The sequence below is a fragment of the Arvicanthis niloticus genome, chromosome 27 (assembly GCF_011762505.2).
Source record: "Arvicanthis niloticus isolate mArvNil1 chromosome 27, mArvNil1.pat.X, whole genome shotgun sequence".
NCBI classification, from domain to species: Eukaryota; Metazoa; Chordata; class Mammalia; order Rodentia; family Muridae; genus Arvicanthis; species Arvicanthis niloticus.
Genome location: NC_133435.1, coordinates 27,295,639 through 27,316,940, shown reverse-complemented (window position 1 = coordinate 27,316,940; position 21,302 = coordinate 27,295,639). Strand labels below are relative to the sequence as shown.

General features: G+C 35.3%; 1 protein-coding gene across 9 annotated transcripts in view; it reads right to left on the bottom strand.

Annotated features, from left to right (window-relative positions):
- The window catches only part of Cnot6l (CCR4-NOT transcription complex subunit 6 like), a 138,123-nt gene that overhangs the window by 89,838 nt on the left and 26,983 nt on the right, over nucleotides 1-21,302 (bottom strand). For 7 of the 9 annotated variants that reach the window (XM_076926456.1, XM_076926458.1, XM_076926452.1 and 4 more), the window contains exons 2-4: nucleotides 17,537-17,658; nucleotides 13,895-14,081; nucleotides 12,089-12,174 (exon numbers count right to left, since the gene is read on the bottom strand). In XM_076926456.1, coding sequence (XP_076782571.1) covers nucleotides 12,089-12,174; nucleotides 13,895-14,081; nucleotides 17,537-17,648 — 385 coding nt within the window. In that variant the 5' untranslated portion in view covers nucleotides 17,649-17,658. Of the gene's footprint in view, nucleotides 1-12,088; nucleotides 12,175-13,894; nucleotides 14,082-17,536; nucleotides 17,659-18,691; nucleotides 18,715-21,302 lie in introns of those variants that run through there. The other 2 variants (XM_076926455.1, XM_076926459.1) reach the window with 2 other exon arrangements.

Below are 21,302 nucleotides of genomic sequence, written 5' to 3'. Positions count from 1 at the left end.
AAGAATATATTTCTAAGATATATATAAAATTAATATTAGAGATTTCAAATCTTATTTTCACTTATCAACAGGAAATTTATCCCCACAAAAAAAATTATGGATATAGCACCAGTCAAAACCAGAAAAACAAACAAAACAAAAAACTGGGCTAGAGCTCAATGGAAAATTGCTTTCAGAAATAGATAAATTTCTTTTTTGTTTTGTCTTTCATTTATTTACTTTACATCCTGCTCACTGTCCCTCCTCCTGTCTACCCCTCCAATAATCCTTCCCCCTCTCCTTTGAGGGGGTGGGCCTTGAATATCCCCCCCAACCCTGATACATCAAGTCTCTGCAGGGCTAGGGGCATCCTCTCCCACTGAGGCCAGACAAGGTAGCCCAGCTAAAAGAACATAGCTCACATACAGGCAATACCTTTTAGGATAGCTCTGGCTCCAATTATTCGATACCCATGACTAAACTACACATCCACTACATGTGAGCAAATCCAGCCAGTATATGCTCTTTGGTTGGCAGTTCAGTCTCTGAGACCCACCCCCACCCAAGGGTCTGGGTTAGTTGACTTTGTTGGTCTTCCTGTGGAGATCTCGTCCCCTTCAGGCCCACAATCCTTCCCCCAACTCTTGCATAATGAGTCCCCAAGCTCCGTCCACTCTTTGGCTGTGGGTCTCTGTATCCTTCTGAGTCAGTTGCCGGATGAAACCTCTCAGGGGACAACCATTCAAGAAAAAAATTTTTTTAAAGTAGTCAAAAGTGGCAGAGTAAAGGCCCTTCAAATAAACCTGTAACTCCATAAAAGCAACAACAAAACTAATTAAAAATAAAAGTGGTTCTACTATCAACTTAGATTAGTAACATAGCCACATCTGTGATGAACATTTAGGAGAGTGATTAAAACATAATTGTAAAGACAGACTGTTACAAATCGACAGGGCTATCTTTATTGTCCTTTCATAGTTATTTATTACCAATCCCTGCATTAGACCTAACATCGTTGCAACTATTAAGCAGAACTTTTAGCATATACTATTTTAAGTAAACTATCTGCTTCCACTAGCCCTAAAGCTAAGAATAAGGTGGCATCTAAAATCTATGAAGAGAATTCCCACTTAACTGATGTTCGTCTACCAATAATTTGGGTAAATGCATTTATTTATGGCTTCCTTTTGCTCTATAGCTATAGAAGTTCATTTGATCTCCTGCACCACTAAACATACTCATGGCAATCTGAACATTCATATTTGGCTCAGAATCAACTATTTCATTCTACCTGGATACAAGAGTAAGAATTAGTTACATATTCCACAATGACATTTTATCTGTTAAAGATGACATATAATGGTGGTTCCTGCCCTAAGATTACAATGAAGCTGAAAACATTTCATCCCCTGCAACATTACGGCCTTTGTAACACTGAAGCATGATGCAGTATTTGTGTATCTGTGGTAATGTTGGTGTTAAACAGGGCCATGCTGCCCATTGTATAAGAATATAAGATATACCATTATGTAGGGTACATAATATTTAATGACAATAAAACAGTTACTTGTTTATGCATTACAGTATACCAAAACATATTATTCCCACACATTTAAAAAAATTATTGTAAATTACATGCCCTGTTACATCAAAGCAACTTCGCCATATCACTTACCATATGGACTGAATTGCATCAAGAGAGGAGACAGGGTTTCTAGCTTTACTATCTAGGCTTACATAAATATATTCTATAATATTCGCACAAAGATAAAGTTCCTAAAGACATACTTCTAAGACTATGGTCCTGTCTTTAAGCAATACATTTGAGATCTTGAAAATGTTACCAAATGACTGCAACACTCAGAGAGGATTCACTTAAGGAAAAGGAAAAATTTGATTAAGAAAAAAAGATTTCTGAAGTTTTTACTTAACAATCCACACTATCAGAGCAGCCCAGCTAGAGCTGTCTCTGCTTCATTTCATGAAGACTAGTCACTATCTGGTCTGCATGGTCTTTGTCTGACTGCTGTTCATAGCTGAAGAATCTCTTCCCCACAATCTCCACATGCTTGAGTAAAGGATAGTAGAGTGCAAAAAACTACGACTGGCAAGTTTTAACTATGTGGAAGTAGGGAAGATAGGAAGAGGTAGAACAAACAACAGGCTGAACAAATGAAAACCTTGAGAATGCAGTATCCATAAGGGCGTGGCCATCCACTTGCAAAGGGTTATATAGAGGAAAAACTAAAACAGCACAAGTTTCACCTCTGACCTTGAAACTATGCCCAACATAGCAGGAAACAAAGATAACAGAAGTTGTAAAGTTCCTGCTTAGTAGTGAAAGTATGTTCCAAAGAGAACCACAAAGCAAAGAGGAAAGATTTATCGTTCCAGGCATTTAAAGACAATCTCAGACAAATCATTAGCTGACTAGTATCCTAAGTAAAGATTTCAGTGACCAGAATAGTATTGCTTCTGAAAATTCACAAAAGCAGGAATAAAAATGGCAAATAACACCAATACATACACTAATACAGAACAAGGTAAAAATCTGATTTCTGAACTGTCGCCTTTACTTAAAAGTACAGTTATTAAAAAACAAACAAAAACCTATAAAGATTTAAAGAAAAAGATTAAAATAAAACAAAAACACTATGAGCAAAACTAAGGGAAGAGCAAATAAATTTACAAAGGAAATAAAAAAAAAAAAAAACAACCTGCACATCAGTTACTTACAATACCAACAGTCTGATCTTGGGTGGTTCAATTTAACAGCTCTTAAGCTTTAGAACAGTTCAAAAGCAGTATGTATTTAGAAGAAAACCATACTTCAATCTAGTATTTTATCAGGCTACAAAAAATGTAGTAAACTATCTTGTGATGATAGGCAGCTGTAACAAGCTGCAGGTTCCAGGGAGGCACAGGATCACAGGGATCTTCAGTCTACTTTGTGGCTGACTTTCATGTAGTAAATACACTTTCCAATTATAATGGATATAAAGGTAATTCCATCATAAGCAGAGAACTAGCTGTATATGTAATGAGCTTTAAAAATTCGTCTGAAATTTTTTAAATTTCAGGCATATAATCCCTGAACTTAGGAGGATCACAAAAACAAGGCCATCATAAGCCAAACAATGAGAAACTGTCTCAAAAACAAAGATCAAAGGATAGTTTCAAATTGATTTTTTTTAACCACATAAAAACAGATTTATCAAAAACAAACAAAAAAACAATCTGTAGGAAAAAGCCAAAGAAAATGAGAGAGACAGAAAACAATGAACAGTAAAACTCTCTAGAATGGTTCAACAACAAATCTTGAACAGCATGGAGCAAAGGACGACCAAAGGTACAGTCATAGGAGATTATAAGTCTCTAAAAAAAAAAAAAAAAAAAGAATGAAAGGCACCTCAGATACCATGAAGGACACTAACTTGATACAAGTCCCAGAAGAACAGGAGAAAAAACTTAAAAGATTTAGTGGCCAAAACGATTTCAGTATGATGAAAACCATTAGTATACATATTAGTTAGTATACATATCCACCAACCTTACCAAATTCCAAGTAGGACAAAATGCAAAAGTCAAACAACTAAATAAATTCTAGAAAAACTATGAGAAATCCAATATAAAGATAACTTTCAAAAGGTAGGAAAAGTAAAGAATCATGGACACATTCTCAATTAGCTTACTAACTGAACTGCATTGCATACAAGAAAGTGGCCTTACCATAAAAATTGATTAAAAGTGGGCTTCAACTCTCCACTCCTGCACACAGCAGCACCACATGGAGATTGTTGGATCCATAGCCATTTCAGAATTAATTTCACCTCTACTTACTCACAGAAACTTAATCCATAAGCATTCTTTTTATTTTACTTTCTATTATTTAATCTCTACTCTTGTGCTTATAGTCATGATAGTTTTGCTTGATTGCTCAGTCAGGTCTCGGGACTGTTTTGTGTTTCTCTACCCAGTTCACTATAAACCTCTGTTTACTACACTCTCCCACCGTATGTTAAATACTCCTTACTCCTACGACTCTTCTCTCTCTCTCCTCCTTAGCCTCTTTATACTGTTATAGCTTTAACAACCTCTAAAATCTGTAGACCCTAACAATAAACCCCTCCAGCTACTTTACCCACCTCAATTTTCTTTTTCAAGATTAGTATTTAATCCTTATCCTTACCCTCTAACACCTTATTTTATCATCTAAAATATGAGAATTCTCTATACCACCCTTGGTTGTTTATCCTCCCACAGTTACTAAATTCAAATGAAGCTATTGCTGCTAACAGACTGTATAACCCCTGTAATATCAAGAGGCTGTGGTTGCTGTAGCAGTTAGTGTCCAATCCGGGGAATCCTACAGAGTTCATACCAGGCAGCCTGAGCTCAGACTGAGGAACTGAGGTCTTCACTACACAGTCAACTCTACCGCATCCAAGGCCCACAGGAATACTGCAAATACCTCAGCCGAATGAATAAAAACTGGTAAGTAAATAAAACCAAACAAAGGAATACCACATGTATAATAAAATGGGGGAAAAAAACCTAACTCTTTTCAAAATCACTGAGCCTACAGTAATGGCACCTAGTGATAATAAGTTGAAATGAAATCCCAGAGAACTAAGCGTGTTAAAACAAATCAAAGAACTCAGATACTGACTGAGGACACAAATAGCTGAATGAAATAAGCAGGGCAAAGCTTATTTGAAAAGAATTCAACACAGATTTAAAAAAACAAAGAAAAAACAAGCCAAAATGCTAGCTATTAAAAAGCATAGTAAGTCAAGTAAAAAGCTCTTAGAAGGTCTCAACCAATAGCATAAACCAAAGAGGCACAGTATCTGAGCATGAACCAAAAGTAGAACTAGAACAATCAGGCAGTGGCAAAGCTCTAACAGTAAGAAAGTTACTGTGGAAATAAGACATAAATAAAAATTTAAAGAACCAAATTTATCATGGTAGAGATAAAAGAAAAAGAACCCATTCATTTTAAAGGCATGGAAACATGTCTTAAATAATCCTAAGAGAATTCCCCAGATGTAGGAAGAAAGCTTGAGGCCGAGGTTGGGGTTGTGGAATGAACAAGGACATATAGAGAACATACCAGTGGGAAGTCTAAGGTACATGCTGACACTCTAAACAGACCAAACCTATGGATAATGAACATAGAAAAGTCTGAAAGTTACAGAAAACATTGTTAAAATGAATCATGATGGAAAATTTCCCAGAATTAGGGAAAGAGGTGTTAATTCAAACACAGGAGGCATTTAGGACACCAAACGGGGGAACAAGGGGAACAACGAGAAAAACAAAGAAGAGAATATCCTTTGATCATGTGAGAACTAAAACACTAAACATAGAATATAAAGTTTGAAAAATAGTAAAAGAGAAATCCAACGCATACACAGGCCCATCAGAATAAAAGCAGGTTATTCAACTGAAAATTTAAAAGCCAAGTAGCTGTATAGATGTATTTCAAGTTCTGAAAGACAACTGCCAACCCAGACAGGTATAATAATAAAACTATCAGTCATCATTGAAAACATAGTAAAATTTTATGTAATAATAATGTTTTTAGCCAGGCAGTGGTGGCACACGCCTTTAATCCCAGCACTTGGGAGGAAGAGGCAGGCAGATTTCTGAGTTCCAGGAAAACCAGGGATATACAAAGAAACCCCATCTTGAAAAACAAAAAACAAAACACCAAAAAAATGTTTTTAAAAGGCTAGAAAAAATTTATGACTACTAACCTATAACAGAAAAAACTTGAAGTAATCCTTTGGACTAAAGAGAACTACAAAATTATCCGTAAGGCCACAGGACACAAATAATGCTAGAATAATAAGTTAAGCAAGACAGGAAAAGGGTAAAAAAAAAAAACCAAATGCTACAAAATCAACAAAGTAACAGGAATCAATACATACCTTTTAAGATTAACTGTGATTATTAATGGTCTCTGAAACTGCTAGAAAAAAAAGTAGGGAGCACATGTCAAGATATAGATATCAGTAAGAACTTTCTGAATAGGACTCCAATCGCTCAAGACTAATCAATAAACCTGAGCTCATAAAATTAAAGGTAAAACGCATTGTACAGCAAATGAAACTGTCAATCAAGTGAAGAGCCTCAGAATGAGAAAATCTTTGCCAGATATATATATATATCCAAAACAGGATTAGTATTTAGAATATACAAAGAACTCAAGTAGCAAGCATCAAGAAAACAAAACAACTTTAAAAATGGACCATGGAACTAAGCAAAGTTCTAAAGAAAAAAATACAAATGGCTAATAATATTTTCCAAAGTGTTCAACACTTAGTCAGCAGGAAAATGTAAATTTAAACTACTTCAAAATTCCATTTGACCCCAGTCAGAATGGCTATGATTAATAAAACAAATGGCAAAAAATGCTGGCAAGAGTGTGGGGAAAGAGGAATTCTTGGTAGTGGGAATGTAAACTAGTGTAGCCACTACAGAAATCAATGAAGTAGTTTCTCTAAACCTGAAAAAAGATACACCACTCCATATTTCTGGGCATATATGGAGCCTACAGAAATACATCCACACCCACACTCATTGTTGCCCTATTCACAACAGTTACTTAGTAATGACTATCAAATAATAAATGAATAATGAAAATGTGGAACATACACACAATGGAATTTTATTCAGCTGTAAAAACAAAAGATGGGAGAGATTATAGAATTTGCAGGGAAATAGATGGAACTGGAATACATAGTAAGTGTGACAACCCAGGCCCAGCAAGAAAACCACATCTTACTTCTCATACATGGATCTTAGGTGCGTATTTTTAGAGCTGTATATCTAAACTGAGGTATCTGTAGTGGTCAGGAAGCTAGAAAGTATTCATGAGAGGTAAAAAGGGAAGAGACCTTAAGGGCTTAAGGAATAGAACACACTTGATAAGGATAGGGAAAAGGAACAGGGAAGAAGCACTGAGAAGTGGGTTAAGCAAAACTAAGTAAGGTTAGATGGAAAGTCCTTACAAAAATACACTACTTTGTAAGCTAATTAGAAGATATAATTCAAAAGAAAAAGTAAGTTTGGACACAGGTACCCTTGCTTGGATGGACAATGCTTCTCAGAAGACATGGATTATTAAAATCTCAGTGGCAAGCACTGAATCACTCCCCCTTACAAGTTAATGGTCAGGGAACCCAGAGGTCCCAAAACAACACAATCTACTGCCATTGCTCTTGACTGCCAAGATAACTAGATGGTAAGAACCTACTGCTAAACACACAAAACATTTTGTTTGCAGAACAAAGAGAAATCGAGCTGAAACTGGCCTGAAAATATTCTCCCTGGTGGCTGGTGCTCCGAGTACTAGATGGTGCCACTGGAGGAAAATAAGTCATTAATGGTATTATTCAATCCAGAACGCTACAATATCTACATGCCAGGAAAGATGCTCCCACTTGTACACTAGAAGCACAAAGATTATGAGGATAACCAACTGCTTTCTGATTGGATCAGAAGTCTGCACTACAGGAGGGAATTCATACCAGGCACAGTAAATCTTAGTCAAACATTACTTATGCTTTGTTAAGGACATTCTGACAAGCTACCTTCTAAATTTTCTGTTTATATCCATATATTAGTGCAGCTCGCGTCTTGGACAGGAACACTCTCCATGTAGTGGCCAACGGTTTTATTATATAGAGACTGGACGTAGGACAAAGAATAAAAATGGTTGTTGAGAGCTCAGCATTAAACAGGACATATTTATCAATTCTCTGACCCCCATGGCTCAGAAAGATACAACTGGGAGCAGGAAGAATGTAACAGCTGGAAGACAAGGAGGAGTGCTGTGAAATGCTGTCATCTAACCATGACATTGCGGCTGCACTTGTGAACTCAATGTAACTATGGTTACCTACATAAGACCTACACAGATCAAGCCAGCGGTAGTCAGCATTCCAAAAAGAGGCCATTAATTGGAACCCAGTGGAGCCCCTTCCAAGAGAAAGAGACAGTACATGAATATAAGATATGGACACACTGGGGTTTGGGTCCAGAGAGAGTTGAAGAGGGGAGCTGGGGGGAAATATAATCAATTGTATACATGTATGAAACTGTCAAAGAATAAATATTTTTTAAAATGAAAGTACTGGGCGATGAGAACTGATGTTCCATTGAAATGGAACTCAGGAGTGCCTGGCTATATTTATATCAAAATTTAAAATTAAAAAAATTATTAAAAAATGAGATTATATAAAGACCAGATGATAAAGAATATGAAACAATTATAAAATACACATGTATCAAACATCAACTTCACTATTCCATGTTCACTAATAAACAGAACTGCCAAGAAAACAGAAACATGAAGTTGAAGTATGCCATAGACCAAATGCACCTAACAGACATTTATAGACTATTTCACTCTACTTCTGAATTCACATTCTGCTCATCAGCACAGAGAATATTCACCAGGATAGCCTATAACATATTATGCCACAAAACACTTCTCAACAAAGTGGAAAATATAAAATTATGTATTTTCTCTGATCACATGAATTTTTTAAAAAGAACTACAAAAATTATGAATATATAAAAATTAAATAGCATGGCCCCAAAACCTTCTAGTTTCAAGAACATGTGAAACTCACACATTTCTTGAAATAAAATGGAACACATATATCCCATCCATAAAAAGCTGATAGCAAGCAACAAAATTGATTTCAGAATGAAACTAGATCTCTTTCAGCAATTAGAAAAACAATTCAAAAGAATTACAAAAACTATGATTTATAAAGCTATGATATTATGAGGAAAATATAGAGCAATTGCTTTGGGATAATAATATACACAAAGACATCAATATCTCAAATACAAAAAAAAACCAGAATCACATCTTTATGAAAACTATCAGTACATAAAGAGGCAGTCTACAAAATAAGATTTGCAAACTATTAATCCAATAAGGAATTACTATCTAGGCAAAAGTATCACTTGAGCCAGGTTATTCGAAGCAAGCCTGCTAACATCAACAAACACTGTCTCAAAAGAAAAAAGGAGAAAGAAAAATATTTCCAATTGTAGATACAACATGCAACAAAAGGAAAAAAATAATATATGGACTAAATGCTTATATTTAAAATTAATAAAGTCTAAATATGAATGATACAATATAAGACAGAAGAAAAACTTAAAACGATAGTTAATACAGGTACAAACAGACTGAAAATATATGAAAATTACAGTTACTTTTAACAAATACACCTTTTTTTCCCTCTTTTTATTCAAAACAAAGTAAAGGAAAAAATAGCTAGATGTCATAGTGCCCTGGTAATTAACCAACTGTTATACAAAGCAGGAGAATTTCAAGCTCAAGTTCAATTTGTAGTGCTCGAACAGCCTAGCAAAACTGAATCATTAACTATTAGAAAGTCTCTATCAAGATGCTAGAGAGATGGCTCAGCTGTTAAGACTATATACTGCTCTTGCAGAGGACCCAACATGGGCCACTCAACAACCACCAGTGACTCTAGATGCAGTACCTCTTCTGGCCTCCACCAGCACTGCATTCACAAATACAAACTCACACACAGGCACACACAAATACACATAATTAAAACTATTTTTTAATTCCTAATAATTATTTTATTACTATAAACATATTGAAAAACTATTTTCCAAAAGATTATACACAAGTAATGATAAAACTACCAAACTATTCTACCAAACTTCCAGGGAACAAATCCACTCAATCATATTACAATTTATATGAAAAATACAGAATTTGCTCAATGTTTTTTGTTTTTCCTTTGCTGTTGTCTAGTTTATTACTGTTGCTGTTACTCTTTTTCTGAAACACAATCTCATTATATACATGCCCTGGCTGGCCTGCAACAAACATACTATGTCATGGTACCAGGCTGGCTTGGAACTCACTGCCTCTGCCTTCCAAGTACTGGGAGATTAAGTGCATAAAACACCCTTAGGTAAAAATAATGAACAGGACAAGTTCAACTTTAGTCTCAAAATTTAAAGAAAAAAAACCCTTAAAAGGTGTTTTTGGGAACCAAGTCCTATGCTTTCTTAGTGCACTACCCTTGTTTAGACCTTTATCTAACTGTTTCTACTAGAAAGTTCCTGGAACTGTTTATGTAGGCAACTAAATAGGTCAAGGCAGCCACAGTGTGACTACCATGTAATGTTTCCCAAGGAAAACATAACTAGCTTTATGCAGCTTGCTACAGTATTTGCTACTTACTTGAAACATAGTAAGCCCTAGCCAAGACTACAATTACTCAAGTTCACCCACTATGCATAAAATAGGGTCTTTAGTAGCATAACCGCGACTTGAACTCACAGAGATGTGGCTCTCTCTGCCTCTGAGTGCTGGAATGAAAGTCTGTGCCAGCTCTCTCTTCAGTTCACAAACACCATCAATCAGATGCTGCTCATTCATACTGTATCTCACAGTGCCAATAAAATACCTCAGCTACTTTTTTTTCTTTCATTATATGTAAAATACAATGTATCTAAAGACTGACTTAGAAATCATTTCAAACTTTATGTTCTTGTATATATAAAGCTGTCATTTGTTAAGAACATTTCATTCTATCACCCGCTTAAGAAAAAAAAAAATGTTACAAGGCAGGAATGGCTCTAGCTTTCCTAAATTTCCTTGCCCTTCTATATATATAATCAGTTAACCAAAGAATAAAACTGAATGAAAACTAAGCAGATCCTCAAAGAGAAAACTACTGAGTACAGGTTGAACGTTCCTACTAACAATGAAAACTTAGAAATGCAGCTAGAAATGGTGACACGTACACATATAATCTCAGCACTTGAGAGTTGGAGATGTCAGAGATGTCAATCCTAACTACACTGACTTACTGTCAGTCAGGCTATGTGTATAGTGTGTGAAAATCACTAAATGAATTATATCCTCAGGGAAAAAAAAAAACTTGTTACATCTGTATAAATACTAAAAACTCAAAAGAGATTTAAATTACCACAGAATTAACTGAAGTTTAGTAAAAGGAATGTTTCCACAGGCGAGAACAAAGCTAAGTTACAATTGGTGAAGAATATCTACAACTAACAGATTAGATACCTGAGAACTTTTTTAATTTCTTAATTCAAATTCTTATTTGTGTAATTAGCACATAACTGAGTGTTGCTTTTCTTTAATCTAGTCTGACAATCTTGATCACCTGGTCAAAGAAGAGAATTGAGTGAGTGTGTGTTAGGAGGGAAAAAATGCAACTACAAGGAAGACCAGCCAAACAGTAGTTACTTTGACTTTCGGTTTTGTTTTTGATACTGATGAAGATCAAACCCAGATCCTCATACACGCTGGACAACCACTTCATCACTGAGTTAAATGCATCCCTAGAACCCCTAGTTTTTATACCTAGTTTTATAGACTGTAATAAAATAAAGAACAGTAAAATTTACAAATAATCAGAATACCCCATTCCACTGGTAACATAGTAGACATCTTTGAGAATATAGAGGTTAACATGAAAAGTCATATAAATATTAGAATTTGTTACTTCAGGAATGTTGCTTGGTTCAAAGATTAAGTCTTCTAGGTTCAATATTAAGTTGCTAATTTATTAATGAATTCTCTATCAATATATCAGAATGTGTAGAAAATGGCTGTTCTGCAATTATAATTATTCTTATTAAAAAGAATAATATAAATTATATAAATATATACATAAATTATATAAAAATAATTATTAGAGAAAATTATAATTATAAATAGGTTAGAAATTCATGCATCTAAGATTATAAAACTGATAAACATTCTATAACTTTTCAATCACAAACAAACTTGCCCCATCATTCTACCTTTGTCTAGGCAACCTTTTTAACTATGTAAAATTTAGCATATCCTGTAGAAAATAAAATGAAGCTGGAAGTGGTGGCTCACATCTGGAATCCCAGCACTTACCTCAACTATTACACTTCCAATACCTTTAACAAATCCTCTTCACATTCTCAGTCATACTAAAACTGACCTGTACTCTTAACAAAATTGATCTTTAAAGCATCATAATACTTCAATACAGAGTATTAAGTTATCTCTTTTTTTTTTTTTTTTTAAGTCACTCACCTGTTAAACCTAGAGTTTGTAGCTGGAAGAGCCGGCCAAGTTCATAAGGCAAAACCCGTAAATAATTGTCATTTAAAAGCAATTCCCTGTTTTAAAAAAAAAACAAAATTAAATTTGAGTATAATAACATGCTTTATTAATACCTGCATTTATCATTCTTTGTCTTTCTTCTAACACATAAGTGATATTTATATTCAAGGCATTTCTTCACACTAATCCCAAAATGCTGCACACTATTATTAAAATGCTATCATTACTAAATATTTCTATGATTCACTCATTCTATAGCACAGATTAAATTCAAATGTGAATCAGAGTGACATGTGTTATTAGTATCCAAAATCAAGCTTAATTTATAGAAAAATTAATTTTTTTTTCAAAACAGGGTTTCTCTGTGTAGCCCTAAGTTATTCTGGAACTTGCTCTGTAGATCAAGCTGGCCTTGAACTCACAGAGATCCTCCTGCCTCTGCCTCAAGTGCTGATATTAAAAGCATGTGCCATAACCACTCAGCCTGAAGAAAGTAAATTCTTAAACTTGAAGATTAAGCTACAATTAGCAGACAACTGCCTATATGCCATCTACTGTAACTAAATCATGTCAAAATAGCTATGAGAAAAAATTAAAAACATAAAGAGAAATTCAAAAAAGACATTGTATCACAGAAGCTCATGATAAGTAAATAGAAAACATAAAAAGTGGACCGGCAAGAGGGCTCAGGAGGTAAAGACATCTGATGCCAAGCCTAACAACCACAGCCTGATCATCAAGACCCCACAGTGGAAGGAAAGAATCAACTCTCACAAAGTTGTCCTCTGACTTCCACACGCAGATAGTTGACTTGCGCATACCCACACACATAAACAAGAACATAAATGTTATTACAAAAATGGAAAAATATGAAAAGAGAAAACACTCTCTGGAAAACAATCACTAACATAGAATACATGCCTTAAAGCACTAAATAAAGAAAAGATAGGAACAGATCAGCAAAAACAAACAAAAACAAAAAAGAAACAACAGATAAAATCTAAATTTATAACTGAAATTTTCAACACATTATAAAAAAATAACACCTTCATTAATAAAGGACAAAAAAGTAAGAATTCATATAATCAGTTAGGGGGTGGTAAAAGAACAAATAAGTAACACAATCGTAATTAATTTTAAACATGTAAAAGAAACTTTTTAAAACCCTATTATTCAATAGGTAAGATTTTTTAAAAAATCAATTCTTGTTTTGGAAACAGCTAATAAGATCATAGAATGTTTCTTCCTGTAGGAAATGCCAGTGCTGCGGCACATGCCTGCAACACTTAGGAGGCCAGAGCAGGACTGCTACAAGCTGAGGCCAGCTAGGGAGCCACAGGCAAGACACTGTCTCAAGAATGAATGTCTTTTAAACTATAAGTCCATTTTAATCAAGTCTTTAGGCTTCAATAAAGAATTGTAATATAAAAATATAAATATAGATTTTGTATTATTTGTTCGTAAATGTTTCATTTATAAGCAAATCCTATTTTCTGAAGCATTTCTGATTAGTTTTATCAGATTTGACTCTACAGTAAAACTTTTAACTCCCCCATCTCAAATCTGTTAAAAAGAAACTCATAGCAGGAACTACAACTCAAAAAAAAAAAAAAAAAAAAACCTAAGTAAAGGCCAACTCACTCACTGTGCCTAACAGCATTTCTATCTTTTGATCTTCAGACACAGAAATCACACCATAAAACAGCATCCCATAACTTTCTTTGTTGATAAATTTGTAATTTTATATAATGAATCATGTCTTTAATGTTTCCTCACCTGAGAGACACCATGTTTCCTAGTTCTGCTGGTAAACTTCTGAGTTTATTGGATGACAGATCCAGGTAAACCAGATTATGAAGCTTGGCAATATCAGGTGGAATGCGAGCAAGGTTATTGTCATTTAGGTGCAGTGCTGTCAAGTGTGTCAATGACCAGAGTGATGTACTTAAGCTTCGCACTCTACCTAAAAGGCAAAATACTAAAGCATAAACTCTAGACCCAGGATAAAATCTGAATCTCAAAAACTGGTAAGTGCTAGAAAATGTGGCAAATACACACAGATATCATCTTATCTTTGACATTTTTAACTTTGTATTCAAAGCTGTGAGACTGCTAAAATATCTAGCCTCCTCTAATTTCACTCTGTTTGGACAGTCATTCTTTTCATGGGAGGGAATGAGGGAGGGAGGGAGGGAGGGAGGGAGATTGAGGCTGAGGCTTACTGGACCTCTCTCAGAGCCAGTTCCAAAGGATAAAACTTGAGGCTGAATTGAGCTTTGGTGGTAAAACAGGCCTGAACTTTTACTTTCTTAAAGTTATAACAAAATATTCCTCACATTCCATGAAAATTATAAATATAAGATGCATCTATATCCAGAGCCTGGGTTGATCAACAAACTTTAAATAAAAAATGAATTATTATTATTTAAAACCAACCTTGGATCAGCCACCAGGAAAGTATCCCTAAAGAAAACATCTCCCTTAAATTTCTGATGTTATAGAGATTAACAACTATAGTTTAAGATTTTATATTAAATGCAACATAATTAAGGAAATAGTTTTCACATCAAGGTCGGTGAGCAGCAGGTACAAAGCATGTACTAAATCAGAAAACCTGTTTCGGGGTTCTAATTTTTACCACTTATTAGCAATATAGGCCTGGGCAAATCAGCTAGCCACAAATTTTATAAAATGGGATGCTATCTTATAAGTTGCTAGTACTTGTTTTGTGATGGACTCTCATGTACCCCTGAATGGCCCCAAACTTGCTATATACCTGAGGATGGATCTTGAACTTCTGATCTTCTTGCCTCTACCAAGTGATAGGATTAGAGGCATGCACCCCCATACCAAGTTTATTTGGTGCTGGGAATTAACCCCAAGCCAAGGTTTTAGGAAAACTAGACAAGCACTCTACCAACTGAGAGACATCCAGGCCTGATTATAAATTATTTATTATAATGCATAATTTACATAAAGATTATTTTACAAAATTGTATAAAAGCAAAGTGGTAGCTTTAAGATTTATTTTACCTTTAGATAAGCGTCTATATCTACATTTGTATGGGTATGTGCCCATGAATGCAGGTGCTTTCAGAGGCCTGAACTGTTAAGATTCTCAGGAGCTGAAGTTAGAGGTACTAGGAACCAATCTTGTATCCCTTAGAAGAGCAGTGTTCTTAGTAGCTAAGCTATCTTTCCAGACCCAAGAAGCAATTATTTAAGCATTTATCATTTTTTAAAAAAAATTTAGATGAGATGGCAATGGAAACTAAAGAACATCAAGTTTTAAAGGAACAATGTTTTCTTGTTTGTATAACTAAACTCAGCTGGGTTCTCTCTACCACAGACTCTTTCCTGCTATATATAATCAAATACAAAGGATTTTGCATCTTAATAAGAAAACAAAGTATTCAATGATGAGCCTATGGATAAAAGAGAAACTTCCATTAACTTAGGACTTAACACACCAATTTCAATTGGGAGGAATTCTTTTCCTTAAAGGACTTTGGTATTTTAGGTTGATGCAAGTAAAGAAGTATACAGGGTATCTGCTGGGTAAAAGCCAAGTATGCTGCCAACCATCCTATACTTTACACAAAAACCCTCCCCCATAAGGAATTGAATATAGGGCCCAAAGGATCAGTAAACTAAGGTTGAGAAATCTTTTTTTTTTTTGTTTTTATGTTTTTTTATTGGATATTTTATTTACATTTCAGATGCCATTCCCTTTCCCTATTTCTCCCCACCCCCAGAAAACCCTATCCCATGCCCCCTTTTTCTTTTCTACACTTTTTAAAAATGTTAATCAAAGGCTTTATAAGTTTGGTAATGCTCAATCAGAAGTGTAACCTAATACCCAGCCTAGATATATCAACTATCTTTGACTGGTGAAGACACGTGAACAATTGCCTCCATGCCCCCCCCCCCATCACCTAGCTTCTCCTCTCCTTCTTCTTCTCCTCTCCTTACTCCTTCTCTTCCTCTCGGTACCCCTCTCACCTTAGCTCCTCCTACATATCACCCTTCCTGTTAAAATAAAACTTTTCTCTCTAAATACAATTAGAGCATAATTATGCCAATTTGTACCAGTGAGGTACAAGATAGACTTAATACCCAGTCCATCATTTTGTTGACTAACCAGAACCTCTGTCATCTCTCCTAAAACACTTAGTTCTGAACCTGGCTTTTTTCTTGACTTTAGAATGAATGTCAGCTGAAAACCATCCACTCAGATCTTTTCTCTCAAAGTAAATAGCCAGGATTGGCTATGACACTATAGGTTTTCAACCCCGTCAGAAATCCAGAGTGACCGAGTTAACTGAAATTATGGGCATAAAGCATAGCTTCTAAAACTTAGCCAATTTATAGAGACCGCTGAACACCTGGACACTCCCTATACTACAGAATGTTGGAGCATCAGATCTTCAGCCTTCTGGCCCAGGACCATCTGACAGACCTAGAGATGCAGAATTACTAAGGGCTGATTACTCTGTCTAGGCAGATATAATCAGTCGACTATTCTGCAAGTGTGTCCTTTTCTGGACAGTAATTTGTCTGCAGATGGAAAGAGGCAATTCTTAAGGCTGAGAAATCTTAAACAGGTTCGAACTGCTCCCATCAGAATGATGAGCATTCAGCCATCTATCCAGTTTCCTTTCAGTTGTACAAGTTAAGTCTTACTGCTGCTACTGCAATGCCAATGGGGGCGGGGTACTAACCACATTCTACATATAATCTGTGCTGTGGCAATTCATAAAAGAAAAATTGATACAGTAATAGTAACAAAACTTTAGGCTTTATTCAGAATTTACCTGTTTTTATATCTTTTTGTTCTATAATTCAAATCAGGCCTTTTAATTAGCATGTCTTAACATTCCTCTGACTTGATGCACTTTGTTTTTTCACAATAACTTTGAAGTGTATCAATTAGGTATTTTATACAATGTCTTCAATTTTAGTTTGATGATTTTGTTTTCATTTTCAGACAGGGGTTCCAAATTTTTCAAATCATATTTATTCTGAACATGCTCTATTCATAGCTTAGCAGGTGTCTGTTACACAGAGAGAAGTCAGCTAGGTTTCCTTCTTTGCCAACACTGAGATAAAAGGAGGATAGCAAAGACTTTCATATGTAAAAATTACTCTGTAAACATCAAGACTTACTGTTTTATAGGACCTATTTTACTCAGAAATCAAACTCTGAATATCTTTAAATGTAAATGGCTACCCTGCTCAAGACAATCTCAAAAGGAAAGGAAAATATTTTAAAAGATCTAAAAAGAAGTGTCTCAGGATTCTTACATATTTCCAATTCTTTCAGTTAAAAACACAACAACAAAGAGCCTATAAATATAGCAATACTCTTTACAATTGTAGTTATTATATTCCAGATAAAATGCTTCAGATTCCACTCACCCGAGATTTCTAATTCTGCCCAGTGAGATTTTTTCCCATTGGCTACCTCTTCTGCTGACATGATGGTGTAAATTCTTCGAGGATCTGGAGGATCATATTTTTCCTTTGGCATCCCTATTTGTCTGTGGGGGGAAAAGGATCATCAATTATTACAGTCAGGGCCAGTAAGATGGCTCAGGTAGTTACAGTGCCTGTTGCATAATTCTAATGATCTGAGTTCAAGGCCAGGAACTACGATGAAAGATCACCAACTCTGGAAAGTTGTTTTCTGACAACCCTCCCCCAACACATACACACACACTACTTTTAATTAAAAATTATTACAATTATTATAGTTATTTGAGGAAATCGGTCATTTTGGAGGAAAGGGGATTCAATGTGTGTGGAGAATATGAGCAAATAAAAATTAAATTAAAAATAACATAGTATTAAAAAAAAGAAGAAAACATGCTGTTTTCTTTTTCTCTCCTTTTGCTGTAAGACTATCACAAATACTCAAAAGCACTCTACTAGAACTTCAACTGTGAGTCTAGAGCAAGCAGACTTGCCATTTCCAGGACCGCTCACCTGAGAAATGATTTTACATCAAAGGGGTGCCATAGCCTGTTCCATTCTCCCTTCCCTGTCTCCTGCCAAGGAATCTGAGAACCTGGCTGTAGCTGAACCCCATTCTTAGGTGTATGAATCTTCCTCCGCTGATAAGTGGACTCTGATCCCACCAGAGTCTCCGTTGCTATGTCCTGAACTCACTGAAAGCCTCTACCATGCTGCAGCCCTTCCATCAGTGGCATTAAAAACTCTTCTAAGAAATGCCTTGCTTCCCCAGTATCTGTCTTGGTGTACTCTTGACCCCTCCCCCCCCCACCCCCCAAGCTAGTTAAGTCATTTTATATTCACTTGAAGAAAAACACTACAATATTCTAGGCTTTTGGAGAAACTCATTAACAGATGCCTAAGGGAAAATGCAAATAAGCAACCATACTAGACTCTTCAGAGAAAGTTGTGCTGCTCCCCAGTTCCTTCCCTTGTGCTAAACAGCACTACTTTCCTAGAAAAGCTGATCTTACAACTAGTTTCCTTAATGAAACTCCAACTAGTCTAAGAGAATTGTGTAATTCTAACCTCCCATTTGAGTGATACTCAAATATCTCATACCTATGACTAACAACACATGATTTTTCCTCCTTGACACTGGCATTAATTTAGACAATGCTCTCAAGATTCATTCTACGTTTGTGGATGAAACAGGATCCTCGTTCCTACTGATCATAAACAAAGTAGAACACAGTCCAGATTGTTACACACAGACTTCCAACTACAAGGAAAGCCGACCTCATAAGGCAGTCTAGAAAGACAAAAGAAAAGGCAGATTTCTCAATAAATCATACATGCAGTACCTGCACACAGCAAGCTGAGTTTTGTCTTGTTACTTGCAGCAACACATCCTAATCACAGTAAATGCATACCTTGATTTGCCATAGTCAGTTTTAATTTAAACCTATTGTTTTGAGGTAATTATTGTCTCTTCCTTTTTACTCTCAAAAGTACTTAACTAGATAAATTACAGAGCCATCCCAACTGAAACAAAAATCATGTGACTGTTTTCATAATCACAGTACAATCAATGGCAGCTAAATCAATCATAAAACAACTTCAAATATGCTAAATATGAAAAAAGCCCTAAGAATAACTTTATTCCAGGGGTCTAAAACTACTGCTTTGATAGCAAACAGAAGATAAAATCCATTTCAGATCATTCAGATCAAACAGCAAATGACAAAGTCATGTGTGTCAAATTAAGTTATCTATATGTTATCCTTATCACAAATTACATATAAAGTTACAGTTGATTTAATGTTTTATTTTGTCAGTAACAAATCTAATCCAGGGACCTGGCATGTGCCATGTAAGACTTCTACTACTAGGCTGCATCCTCAGCCCTATGTTGATTCTTTGCTCAAATTCCTTTGTTCTTTCTCACATGTTCCCTTAAACCAAGTATCCAAATCTGTATCTATTTCTAAGTTAAGAAATAGTATTCCAAATATAAGAGTTACTTTCAGAAGGTCTTAAACTTGTTACATATCAAAAACAAAATGAAATAGTATTCCATCATGTGCCAAGAAATCAAAGCTAGTTTGTAAGATCACATCAAAATTTCTCATGTCAGTATCCCCTTACCTAAAGGAGGGCAAGTTTCCCTCATTTGTTTATTTATTAACAATAAAGTTCCCCAGTCCCTAAGTTAACATTTCAATTCTAATCTTATCATATTGTGCTATTTTGAGTTACAATGTTAAAGTAGACAAAAATCCTTCTGGTCAACAATCTCTGGCCTAGGTGGAGATCTAACATTTTAGTTGAGCCAAGTCAATCACCTGGCCAAGGGACAACACCTACAAAGGCAGTCTCAACTTAAAACTATTTTAAAGAGATAGAGAAGTAAATGGAATAAACTAAACTCTAAATTAAAATAAATTATACTTTTCAATTCCTGCTCCCCACCATTTGCAGTGCTATAGGCTACCACAGGTTTGACCAGTCTGCCTCATTTCCTGAGGCCTGAGTTTTAGAAAGGCATTAACTGTCACTTTTTTCTCTTGGATGCTGCCCGGAATGTAAATGTGCTTTCTGATACTTTGAATTTGCTTACTCTTTTCCCTAAAGCTCTCCTCACTGCTGCGTGGTTGCTTGGCATGTGTTTGACATCTATGGCAGCTTTAAGGACATGGCTTTTTCCTTCCTCTGTGGATAATTGCAGAGGATTCACAGCTTGCCTGCCCTGGAATGTTTTTCCTTTAAACTCTAATAAAATTGCCCTTGAGCTTCCATTTAAGTTCATCCTTAAATTCTTTTATTTATGAACTCAAAAGGGGCCCCTGATTTCCTTTGTATTATCTGGCAACCCAGCTGGAACCTAAAACTCTAGTAATAATAATAATAGATCCTATTTTTCGATAAATGTAATAATATTTATAAAACACAAGAAAATAACATTTTTCACCAAGAAAAAAACTTGATTTTCTACTACATTTGCCTTATTTTAAATACTTCTCAGTTAATGAAAAGCTTTATTTTCTATATACTATAACATAAGTGAGTTCTACGGGCATTTTTACATTCTGAGATTATTCAAAAGTAAATATTAAGCAAATAGATCCAGATCCAAGCACAGGATCCTTACCTATAGTGAGGATGAATGAAAAGCATGTTTCATTAATATCACTGTAATAAAACTTAACAGGAGGGGAACGTGATCAATGTTACAGACAATTTGACATAAGCTAGATAGTCATCTGAAAAGAACCTGTTGAGAAAATGCTTCTGTGCTGGTTGGTTTTTATGAACTTGACATAAACCTAGACATATTTGAGAAGAGTAAATCTTAACTGAGAAAGTGCTTCCTTAAGATTATCCTGTAGGCAAGTTTGTAGGGCATTTTTCTAATTAATGATTGATGTGGAAAAATTTAGCCCATTGTAAGTGGTGCTATAACTCCTGGTTCTGGGGTATATAAAAAGACAAACTGAGCAAGCCAGGAGGAACAAGCCAGTAAGCAGTGTTACTCTATGGTTCCTGCCTCTAGGTTCCTTCCTTGAGTTCCTACCCCAACTTCCTTCAATAATGGACTGTAATGTGTAAGTGTAAATAAAATAAACCCTTTCCCTCCCAAGCTGCATTTTTCATTCATGGCATCACATCAGTAGAAACCGTAAGACAGCCTCCATGAGACTGCCTGTATGTAAGTCTATAGTGGTTATTTTCT